Genomic DNA, 21,981 nt, shown 5'->3' with positions numbered 1-21,981 from the left:
CATCAAAAAGCATAGATTAATCGATAATAAAAACGATTTAAAAAACAGAAATGAGAAATTTGGAATACGCTTATCGACGGTGAAGTGAGGGAACCTCCAAGACAACCGACGAACGCCAATGGCCACCAAAATCCTCGAGAAAGGAGCAAAAAAAAACCCTAAATCGATCGAGTGGTGGTGGAGGCAGGTGATCATTCTTTATTAATTTAAGCACATAAATTTGAGGTTAGGGTTAGGGTTAGGGTTTGCTAAGGATATATTTTATATGAAATGATTTTGATGAAATAAGGTTGTATAACAAGTTATATAGCTTGGATGATAGATAAGTCACAAAAAATTGTTGATCAATTATAGGATTTATGTATAAAGTTTGACTTTTGAAAGTCAAACTTGGCAAATCATGGAATTAGAGCCTGTTTACCTAAATGTTTATCCAGTAAGCACTTACCGTTAGAAGTCAACACTAAATTTATTTTAGTGAGTAAGATTGTGGTACATTAAAATAGTATCGTATGCAATAATTTACCCGATAAACACTTACCCGGGTAAGAGTCATCACCCTTACTTACCGAGTAAGGAGCCGTTTACTAAACACTTACCCGGTAAGTGCATACTGGATAATTTTCCTTACCGGATGAACATGACAAAGGTCAAAAACCTTACCTAATAAGAGCAATGATAAAGATGAATAGTCTTACTCGGTAAGTGAGGGTGACGACTCTTGCCCAGGTAAGTGCTCACCGGGTAAATTGTTGCATATGTTACCATTTTGATGTACTACAATTTTACCCCGTAAAACAAAATAACATTGTTGACTCCTAAAGGTAAGCGCTTACTGGGTAAGCATTTAGGTAAACGGCCCCTAAGACTCCATATTTATCATTGCACTTATCGGGTAAGATTTTTGACCCTTGTCATGTTCATTAGATAAGGAAAATTACCCGATAAGCATTTGTCAGGTAAGCATTTAGTAAACGACCCCTTAGTGTATAAAATGAATGTTTAAGAAAAAAATTATGAATTTGGAACCATTTGGAGGCGATTTGGGTAGAAAGGCATAAAAAAAAAGACATTTTAGACTATAAAAATCACTGTTTCTACAACTTTGAAAATTCGTATAAAATCAAAGAAACATCCAGAAATGGTCAGATCATTGACATTTGAAATATAATTTAGTTTAGTTTAAATCATCTCTAGAAGTCATTGAGTAATTTTTAGGCACACTTTTCATCCTCTGGGTTTGGTACATTTAATAGATTCCATGCCAATTTTGAAAAAGTTAACAGATTCGGTTCTTCTGGTGCATATTTTTTAATTAATTCTAAGGACCCAACTCGTTAAAAAATACAACCACAAGAACTCGTTTCGTTAATTTTTCAAAAACAAGAGCAAAATCCGTTAAAAACGCCAAAAATACAAGGACGAAAAACATCATTCCGTCTTTTAAATATGATTAGAGAAAGCAATCACTGAAACCATCAACAAATACCTCGACAATCAATTCAATAGATGAATACTAAAGAACTCATGTGCATAAATCAAATATTCTTCGAGATTTTCATAATCATAAAGTTCAAAACATTTACATTTCTACTCGAATTAGAACGGTTTTCTCGTACTTTTAGCAATCACGATTATAGTAAACAAATCACCAAAATAATGATACTGGTGAAATGTCTTAATTACAAAGCTCTATATGTAATGATTACAAACCAAAAATACAATATATCCTATACCTGGAACGGAATGGATCAAGGAGTCGTAATTCCACATTTAATTGAATGCCATTTTGAGGTTCCCACCAAGAATGCTTCACACAATCAAGCAGAAGATACTCATTGTTGAATTAGATGCTGTTATCACAAATCTCATACATAAATCAATTCAGCAAATAACCAGTAAAAACCTACAAATTTTCCCTTCAAAACCTTGTCTCGTCAATGTTGTTTGAAAATGGTCGATGAAAAACTAAATCGCCACAGGAATTCACAACGTTGGCTCAAGTGACTAGATCGACGCAGTATTCCAAATGGGATCTAATCTTTTATTCATCTATCGCTAAAAATGACTGGATTTGAGTCATAATCAAGCCAGCAGCAAAACAAGAAAAGAATGTATGTTTTGTACAAAGAGAACACTTGTTCAGCAAATCTTAGGGTTTCTATCCGAATAAGATCAGTTAAGGCAATCAGTAAAAATCTGTAGAGTGATTTAGATTTGTTTACCTCATACAGATAAGCAGTTAAACCTAAACCCAAATGACCCAGGAATTCATATTTCAGTTTCTACCAAAAGTAGTTTGTGGGGGAAGAGTGCAGACTGGTTAAGAAATTTGTCTATTCAGTTGATCACCAAGTGCTAGCTTGTCAAGAGCACTTTAAATCTTGCACTACAAAAATTTTGCTCATCTACGCTTCGCAGCACCTCAACCGTAAGATAAACCATTTATCGAGCATTCCCAAGAGAGAGAAATTATGTATGTATGTATGTATGTATGTATGTATATATGTGTGTGTGTGTTTTATTACTATTATTCTGCATAACATATATATACACACACACATATAAATTAGAGATAAATGAAGTCCGATGATAAAAACTTTAATTCAGAGCCTAAAGTGAACATACTTCTTGGGAGAAATTTAGAGTTCTGCAGTTGCATTCTAGGTCTCATAAAGAATCAAGTTTCTAACCGTTTACTTCTCGGACGGTAAAATAAAAGCGACATTATTCCAAACCCTGACGAGAGAAAAAGATCTCGCTACAGCGGTCTTCTAAGAAAGGACAAAAGCATATAAGCAAGGCTAACGATGTTACCTATTTCTTCGGAAGCAAATATTCTGCTATCTACATCCAGCTCATATATTAATTGGAGTTCAAAAAGGAAGATTAGCAAGATGCTCTACAAGACCAAGTATCTATGCGATCTTGGCTGAAACATTGATAACTTCATGACTACTAGTATAACCACCACAGCATTAGAAATAGCAACTTCTATAATAGCCGAAATTGAAGAGGAAGAAGCAGAACCAACAGCATAAAAGGAACAGGATAACATCACTCAGATTTAAAAAGTTTCCAGAAACTCAATTGTGTAGACCAACATAGATTGAAAGTATCAATGTTAGGAGCGACACTAGCAATGATACTGTGCTTCAAAATTTGCCCAAACTACTAATACATCAAATGTTTCGGTTACGAAGTGACAATGAACAGGCAAATTCAATCTCAACATAATTACTTGCTTCAAGCTTCGCTAAAACTCAACCCTCTATATGATACAGAACCAACTGCCAAAAGCCTTGTAAGCAGGAAGTAACCTTACCAGTTACTCAAAAGACATGTTTGATGACATCCTATAAATTGAGAACATTCTATTCCTCAGCAAAAAATCATTTTCCTGTATCATTTTATAACCTCCGTAGTTTCTTTCTTCATATACAACCACCCTCTCCACATCCACAACTCAATACAGAAGCACCCGATGTACAAGGATTACTCATGTGCTAAACATAGCTTAAACCTTTTGGAATGTGGTGTTCCACTAGCAGCACACATTACCTTCTGCCTACATATGTACTAAAAAGTATAGTTCATAGAGGAAAAGAATAAATCACTTGGGATACTTGAGTTGACAGAAAAAAGAACTGCTAGACTTGAAAAAGGGATAATAACTCCACATGAGCGTATGTTCCATTCAAAGTGCCCAAAGCTTAAGTGCTGGTAGTCTGATGGATGTATGGAGACACTCTGTCTCCATCAATCTCTCTCCCTCTCTAGTCAGCATATCATCTTCTTTAACCAATACCCATCTACATCTACCATTTCACATAATCTTATTTTTGCAAAGATATAGACCTATTTCACTCACAAGTTAACCAATAAGATAAACCAGTTAGCCAAAAATATAAACCAACACTTCTGCTACCCAATGCTGTTACAGCGGTCAAAAATTGAAATAGCGGTTAGGATCGTGATTTGATATAGCGGTCATCACGATGGTAAACCGGTGGTCTAACGGTCCACATATAGCGGTTGATGTAATCATTATAATTATATATAAATGTATGAATAGATGCATAACATAATACATATTTCGAAGATGAACATAAGAACAGATGAATGGAAGAGATGAGCGACCAATGTTGGAAGACAATGTTGTTGTGAAGAGAAGATGCAAAATATAGACTGGAATAGAAGAGATGAGAGAGGAATAGCGAGTTACACACCAATATTGCAAATGAAAATCAGCCCCCTAGCTTATAATCCCTTAATCAACTTCTCTGAACCCTTTAAAAGGACAACCTAAAGCCCAACTCCTAATTGCGGTTTTCACACCGCTATTGCAAGTCAAAATTCCGACCCAATTGCGGTGATTAACGCCGCTATTAGCAAAACCGCTATTTCCCCTAGGACCGCTAACCGCTATTTCACCACAATTAACTGCATAGCTGCTAGCTAGAGAAAAAAAAAATGCAATATTTGAATAGGATTACCCAAGCTTCTCAACTACTATGATTTGAGACACAAACCATTAACATCCACAATGGTACAAAACCTCAACTGTAACATGAAAAGTCCATCCAATATAAGTTGTAAATAGGACATTGACCACTGATGGTTTCTTGTTCTGAAGTAGTGGGCGTCACATGTCTGACTCTTCTGTGTGCATCAATTTTTGCTGCTTATCTAATCAATTTTTTGATACACAACAGCACAGTTGTGACCAAGGAAGTCCTGAAAGTAAAAGTGCTCATTAATCTAAAGGCACCAAGAGCATTTCTTACATCTCTTCTGGGTAAAAAGGAATACACTGCAAACCAGCTTAATGATTCAGTTACAACATATATCACTTGGTATTGTTTCTCTCCTTTTGCTGAACGGTTTTCTACAACTTGTCCTTGCCAGTGCATTATCCAAATGTTTTTTAAGTTACAGGCTTCCATAATTGAAGTAAATCTCAGATGACCTTGATGGCAGTGTTAAGTGCCACATTAAAGAAAACAGTAAGGCTCCGTTTTGAAAAACCAATACAACAGAATCCACAATAAATAGTGCTAAATCAAGCCCTCTAGGTCACCCAAGTTTGAAGTGGTATATTACAAATTAGTTTCTCTAAATATTTGAAGTGGTTAGCAACTTCGTATGACCTTCCAGTAATCCCCAATAGAACCATTTAAGCTAAAACCAGTATCCAGATTAAGCTATGGCTTGGTACACTACTTGTCTAGTAACCTAACTGTCCTAAAAATTCATAAGCCAACATTGTATGTGCCTTTGAGATGTATGAATGCATTAAAGAAAAAAAACACGATAAAAAAATGCAAATAAGTGCTTAATTGACGAAAAATATTGGTACATTTATACAAAGCTAAACAAGAAGCAAGAAAAGCAACTGATATTCTAGACAAAATGATTTACAATAGATAACTCTCCAATAAGTAGCTACATAAAATGAGGATGAAACCAATTATTAGAGGTATTACAAAGCTGGACAAGAGATCTTTCAACAAACTCTACGAACTGGTATAAATGAAAATTGGATAGAAAATCTAGTCCGGTAAATTAGGTATAGCTAATGTGCAATCCTTCTTAGCCTCAAGTAGTTGTCTATTATACGGATAAGTAAATGTTACAATAAAATGTCATCTCGATTCTCGGGGTCATAGAGTTGACTATAAAACTGTGACGAAACACGCATATTAAAGCCTTAAATTGGAGTTTGAACAGAAAGCCGCAACAACTACAGGAGTTCACAGGAATACAAACTACTAGAGTTAGTGACTAATCATATCCCGCCTATGTCTGGAAGTCTTTCCCCCTTATCATTTGTCATTTCCTTAATTGATTAGTATGTTTCACACCAGCTAAAGACCGTCCTAAAAATAACAAAGGGCAAGGATTCACTTTTGATTATAGACCTAACTACAAAGATGCATTCGAATAAGCATAAGGACAACAATTTGGAGAACAAAAGTAGACAGCAGTTAAACATCAAAATTTGTAGTTGATGTCTTAGTTGCTACAGAAAAATATTTTCTTATGAGTCAGTCTTAAGCAACAAGCTAATGAATAAAAAAGAGGCCAAAGAAGAAACCCAGAAACCTTGACTTGTCAGATTCGAACTTGCTAACAGATCAAGTAACACCTCAAGCTTTTCATAATAATTATACTCCAGTTAAGTTGTTATAATCGACAAGTCAACAATCCAACTTAGGGGGTGTTTGGGATTGCTTATGAAAATAACTTATTGACTTATTCCGATGTGACACAGGTAATAAGCACTTTCGAGTGTTTGGATAAACAGCATATACAGTGCCAAACCGGTAACAAGAAGTTTTTGAAGAAGTTAAAATATTCTAGAAAAACATAAGTTGATTGAAATAAGCAATCCCAAACACCCCCTTGGTTTGAAGTTGCACCTCGGTTGCTATGTTTTGTGTGCCTGTACAGAAAACAACTAGACAAGAACTCCTAAAATTGAAACATGAATGCCTGGTTCCCACACTAGTAAAAACTCCTTGTGTATGTTGTTTTTTCCTAGATGCTTCCTATGCATTCAACTAACACAAGTCATTCATTCCAAGCAGAAAATATTACCTTATCAATAAAGGGTGCAATTGATATAAATTATCTAAACTCAGCAAATTGACATTTTACAGCTCTAGTGTCTGCATCAGCATAGTGGAAGAGAAGAAAAAAATAAAAATCCATAATTTTACATCTGGTATATGATAATGCCTATATATCCACAATAAGATTATTAATTCTGGAATTGTCAAGGTCCCACCCGCCCCACGCGGGGAGGGGGTATAGCTGCAAATGTCCAAGTCTAGATGGTACCAAAAGGAATGTGTACATTGAAAAGAGTGTAGTGTCCAATGGGTTTGTTATTCGCACTAAAGCACATTCTTACTACAATCACCAACCAAAATATATGTCTAGATTATTCCGGTGATTGACAATAGCCTCAAACATCGTATGAGATTTGATTCAGTAAATACACATCAAGGTTCTCCACATCCTAAATCCTAATCATGTGTATGGCTATAAAGTTTGGTTTAGTCTTAAGAATGAACAAGCAACTTGAAGTTGACGCCAAAGTGAAGAACAACAGATAAGCATGTTCTCCTTGCTAACAAACAGTAACAGGAAACCAACTGCTGTAAGTTCACAACTAAGAGGCTATCTTCCAATGCAACTTTCAAGAAAAAGTGAAAACAGCTCCTAAACCATCTACAGACCAATACATGCAGGTTCAAGTACAGAAAAGGAAAAGCCTTTTCTCAGATGAAATGCATGTCAAATCCATCTACTGGCTATACAACTCGTTCTAACAAATATATTAATCTGATGTACCACCTTTCACAAGATACAGCATCTGTGACTCGAGCCCAAGAATGAAATCTACATTTCTATCAAGTTGCATCACAAGGCCATAATGTTGCCATGATCCAGGTGCCATAATACACTGGGAATTGGCTATATTATAAGCAAGTGTATTTAAAAACGTATACAATTCCACCCCATAGAACACCAAATCCTAAAAAACATCCATGAGACTTAGAGGTGGCTATTTCAGCAAATTTACTTAAAATGGGCCTATTTGGATGATATTTTAACTTCAATGGGTCAAATATAATAATTAATTTAGCTAAAAAGCAGGTCAAAAGTCGCTCAAAGTGTATTCAAATGCCCACGACATTCTAAATTGCTTTACTTAAAAAATAGATTATTAATTTAATAATACAGTTACAATGTATTTGATATATTAACATAAAAATTTCAAAAAAGTAACACACAAAATGTTGGTGGGTAAAAGGAAGTACGCAACCTATCCCAATTTAAACTAATACCCAACCCACTTCACCCGCCCATTTTTCCACCTCAAATGAGACATGTTATTTTGTTACATTCTCGTCTTTTAGGATACTTTAATGTACACAAGCCTTTTGTTTTCTTTCTTTGTTATGGGAATCCACTTATCCTCTCTCCTATTTGCCAACAAGCAAGCAACTATTTCTCACACATAAAGTACTAATCTAGCAATCTCCTGCCCTCACAGAAAAAAATGCACGTAGACCCTCTAGCAACCATTACACAGAAAATATGCACCAGCTTGAAAAATATATATGATCACACACCAGCAACACACGTGTTAATGGACACATGCACAAATGCATATGCAAAAACACAATCTCGTATCAAACACACTGGAACATCTGCCAATCTGGTGAAACACAGAGATGTACATACTCAAACATACACCCACAGTGAGCACTATAAATTACCTTCTCATTCCAATTTCACTTGTCTAGTTAAGGGTTAGATAAAGTTTAGCAAAGCCATTGCGCTTAAAGAAATCCATCTTTCAAGACGATGCCACACAGACACCCCAAGACACCCCATCTCAACCGACATAAAAACCCAATGTCGCTATGCATCAACACCCCTCCAAAGCAGGTTTTCATTAAAAATTATAAAAATCATCTCTCCCTGTTCCAAGTTCTAAATCCCAGAGCCATTGTCCAATCTGGTGATATGGTCTAACCATCACCCATGTTACCTTTCTTTCACTGCCGGCAAACCAATTGCATGGCATATCCAAACTGGCCAACGAGGGGGCACTCCACTACCATATGATACAGCATTCCTTCGTACCTCATAGAAATTACATCCATATGATCATTATCTTAGAACTTTCACCATCCAAGAAGTCAGAGAGACAGCTATGCAAGTCACGGTAAAGCAGAGATGCATGAAGGGCAACTCATTGAAAATTTTAAACAAACCAATTTACATACAAAACTAAAACATTTAATAAAGACACATCATGAATTACTATTCATTGTAGCATCTGACAAGGTGAGATAATAAGAAACTTCTCAAAAGAAGTAGAAATTTACAGAATTACAGAAGTTCCATAATATCAATTGAACAAATCCTTACCAACAAAGTTTGCAAGTAAACCTCTCCGCTGGACTTTCAGCCTTTTGGTTGTCTGCTTTGCGGAAAAAAGACAGGTTCAACAGAAAAGTCTAACACCAAAAACATAAAATAAAAATAAAAACTTGATTCCACTAAAAAAATGAAAGCAGACATGGCTCAATGCTTGAGCCTCAAATTCGATAATTTACATGATTGCTTACAACTAAAAGATATTATTATCATTCGAACCGGCAAAAAGGACTGCAGTTCAAGGAGAAAAGGTGAGGGAAAAACACTTTTTACCAGCGTATAAAGGCATTGCTTATGAGTTGTAATGAATAGCAGTATATTTAGCGAGTCCTTAAAATGACTAACAGAATCTGCATCAACTAGATAAAAGAGGCCAACTGTTCTTTAGCCTCCTTTATGCTTCCCTTAGCCAATGCAAGTGAGACACCTATGTGAGAGTTTTTCTGGATGGAATTGACCTGGAAGGATTAGAAGCTTGAAACTGAGGTGGCATTTTGTTGGCAAAGGAATTAAATCTGTCAAAAAAATTGGAATATGAAGGATATGGATGAAAATGAAGTTGGTTCGACCATGTCGTCAGCAGGGAATGAAATGAAATTCAATTCCTTTGAACTTTCTGTTTGGTTAACATGGCTTGAAAGTTAGAATGTAAATGATGTTAGATGACAAGATTACCCTTTAATGGTACGAATGTATTTTTAGTTTACGAAAACATATTTGAAAATGAATTATAAATACTAGTAAAACTACTTACATAACCATTAAATTAATAATATTATTATTAACATTAACAATAATAATAATAATAATAGCAATTAAAATAATAACAATAAAGGACAACGGTATTATTGTTTTATAACAAAATAATGAAAGAATAGAATTGCATTCCATGGTATGTACAGAAGTATGATGAAATCCTTTGGCAAAAGAAATTGCCAATTGGGTTAATGGGAAGTCATTACAATTCCGCCGGGTTTCGCTGAAACAAACGCCACCTGAATATGCAATTTGAGCAATATGAGGGGGTTGAATAGGCAAGCATGACTAGAGTCTAGAGATGGGCTGCAAAAGCCTTCAATGAACATGTGTGGTCCATATTATATGAGGGAATTAATGATGAGGGCTAACCAAGCGCAATGATTTGTCAAAATGATTTAGGTAGTCTGCATCTCTACATTCGATCAATTGTGATTTCAATACGACAACAATGCTCCCTCTGATGTGTTGCAGTCCTAAATGTTGATGCAAATAAAAAGCATCCACATGAGTAGCTAACCAGAGATGTACGCAGAATACAATTGGGGTGTCACCGGAAGATGCTAGTGAGGAGAGTGTAAAAGAGAGAAAAGGGCAGAAGACAACTAACAGGAGCATAAACTATGGGGGATAATATAATATTAGACCCAAAAAAAGAAACTTACAACAAGGGTGGTCATAAGGCGGGTCTAATTCTTGTTTTCCTATATCTCACTAGCTCAGTGCCCAAACCTCTTCCCCATACGATAAATTTAGTTCCATTTATTCCTGAAATAACTATCACTTATGGCTGGTGATAGAGCAGTAGATGCAACAAAAATAAACTAGCCATCATCGATCAAAATGTCAAAATGTGGTAATCAGTTACTCTCTAGATTCCACACAGCATGTAAGTTCATGCAGCTATCCTAATCTGTACCACCACTTTATTCCTCATTTCTAGACCATAAAACATTTAAGCAGAATTGAATTCAGTTAGAACATTTAGGCAACCGGGCTAGAAAAACAGGATTGTATAACCACAAAAAAAAATATATGAAAAATGCATATAAAACATGACATCTATGGCCTGTTTAGATTCCTCCAATGAGTATGTGCATATTATACAAATTAAGCACTAAATTACATAAGCAAAAGTAGATACCCCCAAGTGACTGAATAGATCATGAACATTTAAAACATGAAATACAATGGAAATATCCTATTTTTTAGACTATAATGGAGGAAAGCACAAGATCGAGGTGACTCGACTCTCTGTGACAATCTTGGCACGACATGATGATGTAATCATTTACGCAATATGCATAGATTAAGTTAATGTTTCCTTCATAACATATTTCTGAGGCCCAAGCCACCAAAACATTGTGCCATTTTGGTAAGTACACTGACAACAGTAACTTCTTTCCTTTTCTAGTTGAAACCAATATTAACAACTAGCATATACAGGTTAAAGTGCCCTGATGGATTGGCAACAGGTTCCCATACCAACCAGCAATTAGTATATATGACCTAAAGCAGTTGGCAGTTCAATATAAATCAATTCATCTCTTCCCTCATCACCATCCATGTGTAAGTGTCCAACATGTTTCATCATGACCAGTTCAAAACTCAGAAGATGCCTTGAGAGTGTAAGGAACATATGACAGGTGTGGTTGTTCATTACAAAGTTGGAGGAAAATTTCCAAACTGAACATAGCAATAGTGAAGTAGTAGAAACAATGTTGTACAGATTCAATAGCACAATTGCAGATCATTAATCCGATCACGGTACTGACCAACCAACAAATCATATCAGAATAAACATGCAGCCATAACTGGTGATGAATACCTCAAGTAGATGAGTATGTGGGCAAACAGATGAAGCCGGCATGCCTTTTTCACAATTTGTAGTTTTAATTGATTGACATTCATCTATTTCAACCTAAACCTGATCCTACAAAGCTCAATGCACATAATTCGTGAACCTTTGAATGTCTTGTTAACAGTGCTCGAACCAATAACTAAATAGAAAGTGCAATTGTCTCAGCTACCATAAGTCCCGATATAGGGATAAAAGGAGTTGGGCTATCCTAGTCCCTGTTAGTCCACAATGGTAAATTCTCCCAATTTTTATGATAGCCACATCGAACTATAATACATATGTAGCTTAATAAATAAAAACCAGAAATTCAGACAGAAGTACTAGATCATACTAAAAGCTCATAAAGAAATCACTTATCTAACAAAACACCAACTAAACATAAAGTCATCAAACCTCAAGATCATGAAACAAAACCAACCTAACTTCCAAAGAAACTCCCAGTTCCGAAAAACCATCTTGAATAACAAAGCAGCAACCTGAAAAACAAAAGAAGCATAAACCATCCGAGAGAGCATCTGACAGTGGGTCACCAATTGCTAAATGTAAAGATACCAAAGATGGTATTGCTTTGATCCTTCCTCATTTCTACAATCATCACCTAATCTATATGACACGAGCATGAATCTCAGCATTTCTCAGCTTGCTTGCCTCCTCACGTGCAGAATGGTCATTAGATGTTCTACAATATGGAGAAAAATTAATGGTTTACACAACAAGAACTATCAGTTACTAAAGGAAAGAACCAAAATTCAACATACTTTTGTTTCTTAGCACTCTTCTGCTTAATGCTAATAACCATATCCATAGCCATCCTCTGATGCTCACGTGTCTGACCATGTATGTCCAGGCCTTCCACGCTTTCACAGTCAATTTTGCAAATGCGACACCAACCCATGCTGAACGACTTTCTTTTCCTTAACTGATCAAATGAATCAGACCCACCCTACAAACCCAATACAAACACTTAACACATTGGAGAGTAATATGATATTCATCTGAATAAGAAGGATAAAATACTTACTGCATAAAATCCACCATCACTTGGGAACCCTTGACGCGAATAACTACTTCTAAACCCTGGCTCGCCCAGATGTGGACGAGTTGACTTGGCACCAAATGACTCTCCGAAAGGCTGTTGATGAGAGAATCCCCCAGGCCCATTTGATTCCCCTGAACGACCATAATCTTGGAAGGAGCCAAAACCAGGCTCACCCACATGAGGATGACCAGATAGATTCCTCAGGCCAAAAGGTTCACCCCTTTGCATTTGGCTCAATTCGCCACTCCTCAGCTTTCCTGGGCCATCAAACTCTCCTCTGTGCATGTGACCCGGAGGCACCATTGGGAATCTTTCACCAAATGGATGCCTTTCCATCTCTCTACCATCAACATCGATGCTGTGTGGGATACCAAATGAACGTGATGGATTTCCTGGACTACCGGGCGGTAGACGATCCATATGGTGGCGACCAAAACCATGCATTGGTGCAAGATAATCAGGATTCTGGCGACTATTATCGAACCTCCCTCTGTTCTCATCATGCATACTTGCAGGAAGTGGCCTTCCACCAGACTCATTGGGATGCAAACCACCAGCAGAATGATAGGGGGGCAAAAATGCTGAAGGAGGTCCTCCAGTGCCAGGATCCACCCTCTGCCCAGCATCATAGCCATATCCATGGGGGTCTTTATCAAGAAACCTTGATGGTCCATCCATTCCATATCCACCCAATGGCCTTGATGAATGATTCGCGAACTTTGGAGAGTCCTCGCTGCCCAAGTGAGGGGGGCCAGGAAACTGCTTGAGAGCTCCCATAAACTCACCTTGCTCAAGGTGACGAGATGGTCCCATGGAAAAATTATCAGGATGCATCCCTGCAGGAGTTCTAAATTTTTCATCACGATAAACAGGTGCTGATGCCGAATCATGACCTTGCAGGGGTGCGCCATTCATTCTCATTGAATTTGATTCAACACCAAAAGGCTGCCCGTAAGGCCCCCGGTCTAAATTTCCAGGGAAATGGGTATCAGGTCTTCTGCTGTCAAAATGAGGCGGCCTCTGGCTTTGGTACATATCATTTTCCATTGGACCAGGATGACGTGGAACAGTTTGGCCATCGGGCCCATGTGGCAGAGGTGCAGAACTGAGCGATGGTCCCAATGGCTCACCTTGAGACATCCTGGAAGGCCTAGCTTGTGAAGACTGAGGGATCTGACCTTGATTGTATTGCCCATGAGATCCAGCAGAATGTGCTTCATAGCCCCTGCTGTTACTGAAATTATTAGGAGCCACTCCCAAGGTAGATGCAGAACCTGGAACAGGAGGTCCACCCATTGGATACTCAGGATGAAAGGGACCAGGTTGGTTTGGTCCGGGTGGCTGGAAGTGCTCAGGTTGTCCTGGAGGAGGGCCATGAGGCAAATAACCATGTCCAGGAGGCCTTATATGGCTTGGGGGTTGCCCCAGTGTCTGTCCAGTAGGAGGAGCGGACTGTAACAATGAAGGTGCAGCAGGTCTTTGTTGCTGCCCAGAAAAAGCATATGGCACAGGAGGGTGTGGAGATCTTCCCTGATCTGTAAGAGCAGTGTGAGAAGAATGGTCAGTGCCCTTGCTCGGAAATCCACCAGACACATCACCAAACTGACCTTGAGGCGTTGTTTGGGATTGATTAAAGGTTCTGTCCTGTTGGACATGATCTCTACCATTAAGAGGACCCTGAGAACTTCCAGGAGGAACAGAAAGGGATCCATTATCAACCTCAGAAGAACCCTGAAAGTTCACACTTGCCTCCCCTTGTTTCACGGAGTCTATGGTGGCAACTCCCACATCCTCTGCTTTATTGTGACTCAACTTCCCACCAGGAGAATGATCTACAACACCATCCTTGCTCTCTACTTTCACTCTTTGCACAGTAACAGAATCACCTGGAACCCCCTGGACCTGATGCAACTCAGAGACAGCATCCTTGCTCAATGCTTCGTCTTTCCTATGGTCATCTTCACTCCCACCTCCAGGCTTACGTTCATCATTCATGCCGGTTTCAGGTTTTACTTCATTGAAATTAGGACCAAAATCATTAGCCACTGGCTCGGACTTCTTCAGGGATGGTGATTTATCTTCTTGTTGTTCAGCCCTTCTTTCAAATGTTTGATCACCTTTTCTGTCCACCATTGCACCACCCAAAGGTGGCATATATTGGTTAAGGTGCTGCTCTGAATATACATGTGGTTGGCTGGTCATGTTTACATTACTCTGATTTACAGAAGGCTGGCTCGGGCCAAATTGTGGTGGTCTGGCATGTGGTGCAATACCTGCTGCACCAGAAGATTGAGGGAAATGCTGTGACTGACTTCCCTGATTCAACATAGTGGGTCTTCCCCCGTAGCTTTGAGATGAATGAGGTGGCATGCCATGTGGCAATGCCGTACCCTGCTGCGGTTGAACAAATCCAAGAGGTTGCTGCATTGGCTGAGGTGGACCCTGTGGACGTACCTGAGAATGCTGCTGTGCAAAAGGACCAGCTTGGTGTGGCTGACCTCCTGATGCTTGTCCTGCAAATACTTGAGGCTGCTGCACGTATTGCTGAGGCATTGGTTGCTGAACCGGAGGCACAGCAGGACGCTGATGAGCTGGTAAGCCAGGCTGATTATGAGGATGGATGTGTTGTTGTATGGGTGGGATTCCTGGAGTTTGGCCTTGTGAAGGCAACATATGAGGAGGTTGAGTAGGACGCATATGAGGAGGTGGTTGTGGGAACTGAACAGGCATTTGACCTGGCGGTAAAGACCCAGTTGATGGCTGCAGTTGCATAGGATGCTGCTGTGGTGGGGCATGCTGGATTTGCTGGTGAGGCTGTGAGGGATAAGAGGGATGACCACCCATAGATTGGACTGGAGGATGCTGAGCATTAATAGGTTGGGATTGAGGCTGAGGATGTGGTTGGAAATGTGGATGCGCTTGTGGGTGAGGTTGAGGTTGCGATTGTGTTTGAGAATGAGGGTGCACCTGAGGAAGCTGAGGATGATGCATCTGTGGATGAGGTTGCTGATATTGAGGCACTTGCATATGTGGTTGAGCATGATTTTGAACCGGATGTGGCTGGGCTTGTGAGTATGGCTGTGGAGGCATGTGGCCACGGGCAAGGGGCTGTACCTGTGACTGAATTGGCACATGTGGCTGACCTCCTGGGTGAGCTTGCTGTGGTGGATTCACTTGACCCTGGCTTTGATTTGAGCCAACCACCACAGCCTGAGGATATAGAGGTTGAGGTTGTCCGTTGGATGGAATTTGTGGCTGGGCTTGAGAGTGTGTCTGGGGTTGTGGTTGACTATGGCCCTGGGCTTGTGTCAGAGGATAGTTTTGGGCCTGGGGCTGAACTGGCTGTGGTTGCACTTGTGGTTGAAGTTGCATAGGGGTTTGCATTTGCTGCTGAAGTTGTGGTTGAGGCAGAGGCTGAGGCTGAGGCTGAGGCTGGGCCTGAACCTGGTTTTGTGCCTGCCCCTGTACCTGTAGAGGTGGCTGCTGGAATTGCTGAGCAGGCTGCTGTTGATACGGGTAGTATTGTTGATAAGCCTGCTGGTATGGATCATATCCAGGATACTGTTGGTAATATTGCTGATACTGTTGCTGATACCACTGTTCAGGTGTTGGAACAGCATTTGCAGGCATGGCTTGGGGAACAGGATTTGCTGTTGCTGGCTGATTGGGATTCTGAGCAGAAGCCGGTGCGGTAGCAGTATGAGATGCCTGTGGCTGGGAAGCTGGTGCTGCTACTTGATTAGCAGTCTTGGTTTGATCAATGGACACAGCAGCTCCAGATACTGCAGGATCCTGTGCAGTCTCAGACCCTTGCTGTGGTTGAGTATTTGTACCCTGTTGCAAACAATACCAAAGAATACACATCAACACAAGTTACGATGACCAAAAAACGGGATCTTATGCTTAAAAACTAAAAAGAATGTCTCATTACATTAACATTACAGGTCTGAGCATGCTCCTGCACTTGACGATGCACAATTTGTATTCCACATCGGTTGCATACAACTGGAGAATTGCCAAAGGCACATCCCGAACAGTGAGTCGTGCAATCAGATAAAGGACCTTGCCACATGCACCCGCTCCTGTGATAGAGGCAATGTACAGTGGTTTTCCCAATGGTTTCTGCCAGAGCCTTGTTGGATTCCATGAGTGGCTGAAAGAAGAATTTAACATAAATAAATAGTAATAAAACAAGTAACCAATTTACCAAAATACAAGAATAATAAGGAAAAATTTACCTTTGAACCAGCTTCGGTTACCAGGTATCCATCATATGGGCAAGCCTGAGTACTGCTTACAACATATGCCAGACAAGGTTTGCAGTATAGATGAGTACACTGTGTCTGGAGTGCCTCATGTGGATACACAAGGGTTCGACAAACAGGACAAAAGTACTCGCCAGCAAGAGATTGGATGTTTATTATACACTCATTGTCAAAACCCATGTTGCGTCAGATTACTCTCTCAGGCATTCACGGTATATCGACGCAAACCTGAAAAAGAGCACTTTAAGCTGCACGAAAAAATTAATTGATCAGATTGCTGTATAATGGATCGTCTTCTCTACAAAATGAGTAACTTACAAAATCAGTTAATACCACATCAACAAATAAAATAAAAGAGTAAGACTAAAGAAAGCAACAACAGTGCAAACCTCAAAATCATACTTCCAACTATTCATGAGGACAATGTTATAACAAACAGGCAAACACGACTCTTTATCTAAGAAAAAAAGGTTATAACAAATAAGGGAAAAAGCCCACCCTTCCCTGTGGAATATGCACATTTGTATATCATCCCATTCCCAATCAAAATTAATATAGAAGTACATGCAACAATTTTTTGCACATCAAACCTCATATATTAGAAAACCACAATAATTCAATTCAAAATGATGGACACCATTCCTTGTGGAATATGCACATTTAACATGATGTACATTCACAAGTGCAAACCACAACAACTACTTGTATAAAACATGATCTACTTCACACAGTTGAACCAAGTGACGTCTGGTGAAAGGTGTAGCATTTTTGCATAGGTTTTGCAACCCTTAGACATGAAACAAGACACTAAGGTGTGCGTTATAAGGTCTATTTTTAAGCTTCCAAACAAGAATGATTCAATTCAAAATTTTACCCAACCCAATGAGCAATAAAATAAACTAAAAAACACGTGAGAGCAAGATTAGTCCCAGTGGGTATACAAAGTTAATTAAATTTCCAAAATATATACTCTTCGATTCTTGAGACATCAAGAATAAAATATATTCACCACAGGTGTAACAATGAGCAGATGATTGTGAATCAACAATAATGATTCTCTGATATTTAAAATAAGATATCAAACAAATAGCCCATAAAAGATGGATCAGGAAATGGCATAAAATAGCATAGGAGTTTCAAAAAGTAAAAAGGCTAGTGCAGAGATCAATTTATTTATTTACAAGATAATGTTATTATAGTTGGAAAATACTCGATCATCTCAAATAATCTTTTATATCGTCCCAATAAAATAACCAAAATTGTTCACTTATAAGCTTTGTGCCACAGTAATGTTTTGCGCCTCCTTTCAAGCAACAGAAGAACCACCCACACCTAATCATATACCGAGGCACACATGTAGATCTGCTTTAGTTACACTGCCATAGCCTAACTGACTACTCACCAACTACCATTTTCTTCCTCCCACAGCGATCTCTCCATCTCTATGACTATCACTCTCTCTTAGCAAATGTGTGTGTGCAATTTGTATTTATATATGCATGGATGCTTTCCCTCCTCTCTCCCATCGAATACCATGTAACATGTTTTAGGTGATTATATACTCGTTAACCATATACTAGAAGCAACATCCCATGTTATCTTTAGCTTGTGTATTTAAATACTTTCTTCAGACAGTAACAAATTGCAGATTCTTTATGGTAATGTATGGACAAGCTAGCACATCATCAAGTTTTAGACCCTGCGCATCCATCTTAAATGACAGCAACCAACTCTCATACAGTCATACTGGATCATACACAAACATATCACATTACCCTAAAACATGACCAATGGTAAGTCAAAATTATATCTTCTAATATGCTTGTAAAATAATATGGCATCACAAATTGATCATCAAAAACCCAAGGAAATCAAACTATCACAATCTTGGCTGCTCTATGTAGCAAAATAGACATAAATTGCACCTAATAAATAACGATTTTCTGCTGTCTAGGATATATTACTTTTTTTATGTTTAGAGTTTCATTTCTTTCGAACACGCCAAAACTCGATGCAACCACCGAAAATGCTCTGGTAAATTTAGTCGAAGAAGATTATAAACAGGGAGCCATTTTATCTCACATAACCAAGAAACTGAACGAAACGATAAAATAAAACCATCAAATTTCGGCAGTAAAGAAGAAATATATTGATCGCGATGGACGATCAGCGAGTGAACATCTTCCATTACTTTAGATATATAAAAACTTAACATAACAACCACCTACTGAAGTAACATGAAAGGGGAAATCATTGCTGGCCAGAAAACCCCAAAAGAAAATCTAATAGTAAGAGAACCAGATCGATTGAACCAAACCCTAGGGTTTTGGCAACCGAAGAATCAAACCTTGATGATAATGAGGAGGAAGTCGTAGGTTCGTTTAAGACAGTACGAGAGAGACTTGTGTCGTATCGACGGCCGTTGAATGCTGGCGATGTGATCAATGAGAAACGACGAGAGGGTAGAGTGGTGGCAGTGGGTGTGACTAGTATTTGATGCCCTAGCACCCGAGTGGCAGATAAGTAGAGCCAAATGAATCGTTTAGTAAATATCTCAAACCATAGGGGTCATTTATGCAAATCCTCATGTCCCATGGATCTTGGTTGAAATATACCGTAATTTGAAGGAATTGGCATGATTAATTCAATTCTTGAATATGGGGTTGTTTGTTTACTTTTTAATAGTTTCATTAATAGGTAATATCTGAATTATTAAGAGGTGGATCTTATGGCAAAAAAAATCTGTCTTTTAATGGTTTTAAAATCATCTGAATGATTTTGTATCATGAATCTCCCTTAACCATTAAGAACCTTAATTTCATTGTACACAATTATCAAACAATTATATTTCATTTTTGCCTATATCATGAGAGCCTTTTAATCATTCTGGCCACTTAATCATCTTGCACCAAACCATTCAGCAATTGTCAAACAATCTCTTAGTTTAGTTTTTGTGTTTCGGTGAAAATTTGAATTATATATATATATATATATATATATATATATATAGTGAAATGTAAATTTCTTGGATTCTGACATTTCTCTTTAAAATTAAAAATTACCATTCAATATGTCAAATATTTAAATTACCATTCATCAAATAAAAAATAAAATTATCATTTATTACATAAAATTGTGCAAACTAAATAACCATGAACTAAATTACATCACTAATCTATACTACCTTATTAAACAAATTTGATCAAAGTCTTAAAGTCTTAACTTTTGAAATACCGAAAATACCCTTAAACTTATTTCACACGCCTCCCTTCCCTTCCCCCAATATGTCTCTTCAATTTACCCGGCTCCCCTCCCCCAAGAACACTCCTCCCTTATCAGCTCCCGAGACGACGCTTCACTCCCCAAGATGTTCCCTTTAAGAGTTGTCCATCGTCGAATCGTTCCCACCGCCGAATCGTTCCTCAATCGCTTCACAATCGCCTTCGTCGCTTCCAATCGCCTTCGCTGTTTTCAATCGCTTTCGTCGTTTCAATCGTCGCTTTCAGGTATGAACTGTTTGAGTTTTGTTTTTAGGTTTTGCTTTTGGGTTTTGGGTTTTCGCTCTCCATTTTCATATGTTTCCTTGCAGGTCGTTTCTTCGCTGTTTTCAATCGCCTTCGTCGTTTTCAATCGTCGCTTTCAGGTATGAACTGTTTGAGTTTTGTTTTTAGGTTTTGCTTTTGTTTTTAGGTTTTTGCTTTTGAGTTTTCAATCGTCGTTTTCATCTGTTTCCTTGCAGCTCCGCTTTTGCGTTCCGCCTTTTTCCAGTCTTCCTATAGGTATGTTCTTGTTTTTCTCTTTTTATTCCTACCAGAAAATTGTAATTCCTCTTTAGTTTCTCACACATGTCTGTTTGTATTCCCTCTACTGGTTCAACCATTATTACAATAGTCGAGAAAAATCCTACTTTATGATAGTATTACATTTATCAACCATTATTTCCCATTTGGGTGCATATATATATATATATATATATATATATATCCTTCTTTCTGTTCAGGAGAGACTGTGTTAGACATGAACAACCTTCGACTTATACAATATTACAACTAAGTATAACTTTGAATACCTTCCACCAGAATTCTACAGCTTGATCGTAACTAGGTATAACTCTTGAATCATGATCAAAATTCTGAAGAGCCTTAAGTCTAACTTTGAAAACCTTAAGTCTGGCAACATAAGACTACTGTCAATAATTAAAATCCTGAGTTGCTGTCGAATGAAACCAAACTCTGTTTGTACTCGAAATCAAATTTGGATGAATGTCTCCAGATTTTTAGATTAACATGATTGCGCAATCATCTTTGATTGAAATATGTAAATACAAAATTGTTGTCGAAATCTGGAATGTATAACAAATCTGAAACAAAAAATTGTTTTGAACTTCTGTTTCTGCATTAACAACTCTGGATCTAATATGTTTGTACACACATACTACATTGACAACAATAATAACCGTATTCTAGAACCATATGTTGCTTTTTTCTTAACATATAATCAATATTCTGCCATAACTCTGAACTTGACAGCATAAGCATAATAATCTGGACAGCCTTTCGATTATTCTATTCTCACAAACAATTCTCATCAAAATTGCAATTACATTTATCAACCATTATTTCCCATTTTGGTGCATATATATATATATATATATATATATACATATATATATATATATATATATATATCCTTCTTTCTGTTCAGGAGAGATTGTGATAGACATGAATTGGCAAAACAACCTTCGACTTATACAATATTTTGGCCAGATCCCTGTTTAGATTCTAAATAATGTGTTGTTGCTCAACCTTGATCTTGCATACTTGAAAAGAACCTTTTCCAGAATGTAATAATATGCCAATATGTTGAGACCTGAATCTTCTTTCTATAATTGTTCCTGACCGTTGTGCAAATGAATGTTCTTCCTGCATCAGTTAACTTTGTGTGACCGTAGTGAAGAAGTGTTTTTGATTTATAAGGTGACATTATTGCCAGCCACTAGTTATACCTTTTTAGGTGGTTGTATGATATTTAATAAATGCTGCATAATTTCTATGCTTTTATTGAGTACCTTGTTTTGGTCATATTATGCTTAACCCCCCCCC

At 38.0% G+C, this 21,981-nt stretch overlaps 1 protein-coding gene across 11 annotated transcripts; it reads right to left on the bottom strand.

Moving 5' to 3' along the window:
- Nucleotides 1-1,479: 1,479 nt before the first annotated feature.
- Nucleotides 1,480-19,349, bottom strand: LOC112517624 (trithorax group protein osa-like). 11 transcript variants are annotated; one of them, XR_003069749.1, is made up of 8 exons: nucleotides 19,227-19,349; nucleotides 16,853-17,127; nucleotides 16,546-16,767; nucleotides 12,597-16,448; nucleotides 12,334-12,518; nucleotides 11,994-12,254; nucleotides 8,950-9,038; nucleotides 1,480-1,810 (listed from the first exon to the last, which is right to left on the bottom strand). XR_003069749.1 is itself a non-coding variant. In XM_025124974.1 (7 exons), exons 2-6 carry the CDS (start codon nucleotides 17,057-17,059, stop codon nucleotides 12,179-12,181), a joined length of 4,542 nt encoding a protein of 1,513 aa, XP_024980742.1. In that variant the 5' UTR covers nucleotides 17,060-17,127; nucleotides 19,227-19,349; the 3' UTR covers nucleotides 11,882-12,051; nucleotides 12,174-12,178. The 11 variants fall into 11 exon arrangements, 2 of the variants coding, with proteins under 2 accessions (XP_024980742.1, XP_024980741.1); XR_003069751.1 differs by lacking the exon at nucleotides 1,480-1,810 and adding an exon at nucleotides 2,495-4,737; XR_003069752.1 differs by lacking the exon at nucleotides 1,480-1,810 and adding an exon at nucleotides 2,495-4,737 and having other exon boundaries at nucleotides 8,950-9,001.
- Nucleotides 19,350-21,981: the final 2,632 nt, after the last annotated feature.

This window comes from Cynara cardunculus (genome assembly GCF_001531365.2).
Source record: "Cynara cardunculus var. scolymus isolate 2C chromosome LG 9, CcrdV1, whole genome shotgun sequence".
NCBI lineage: Eukaryota > Viridiplantae > Streptophyta > Magnoliopsida > Asterales > Asteraceae > Cynara > Cynara cardunculus.
Note: the sequence above shows the minus strand (reverse complement) of the source record. Positions and strands in the feature narration are given on the sequence as shown.

What these genes read in the sequence shown, in the direction of transcription:
- LOC112517624 (XM_025124973.1), bottom strand. Translation starts at nt 17,059, where the DNA reads ATGGGTTTTGACAATGAGTGTATAATAAACATCCAATCTCTTGCTGGC. An exon ending in TAACCGAAGCTGGTTCAAAG is followed by an intron (nt 16,768 to 16,852) that starts GTAAATTTTTCC and finishes TTCTTCTTTCAG; the next exon opens with CCACTCATGGAATCCAACAA. An exon ending in CTCAGACCTGTAATGTTAAT is followed by an intron (nt 16,449 to 16,545) that starts GTAATGAGACAT and finishes TGTTTGCAACAG; the next exon opens with GGTACAAATACTCAACCACA.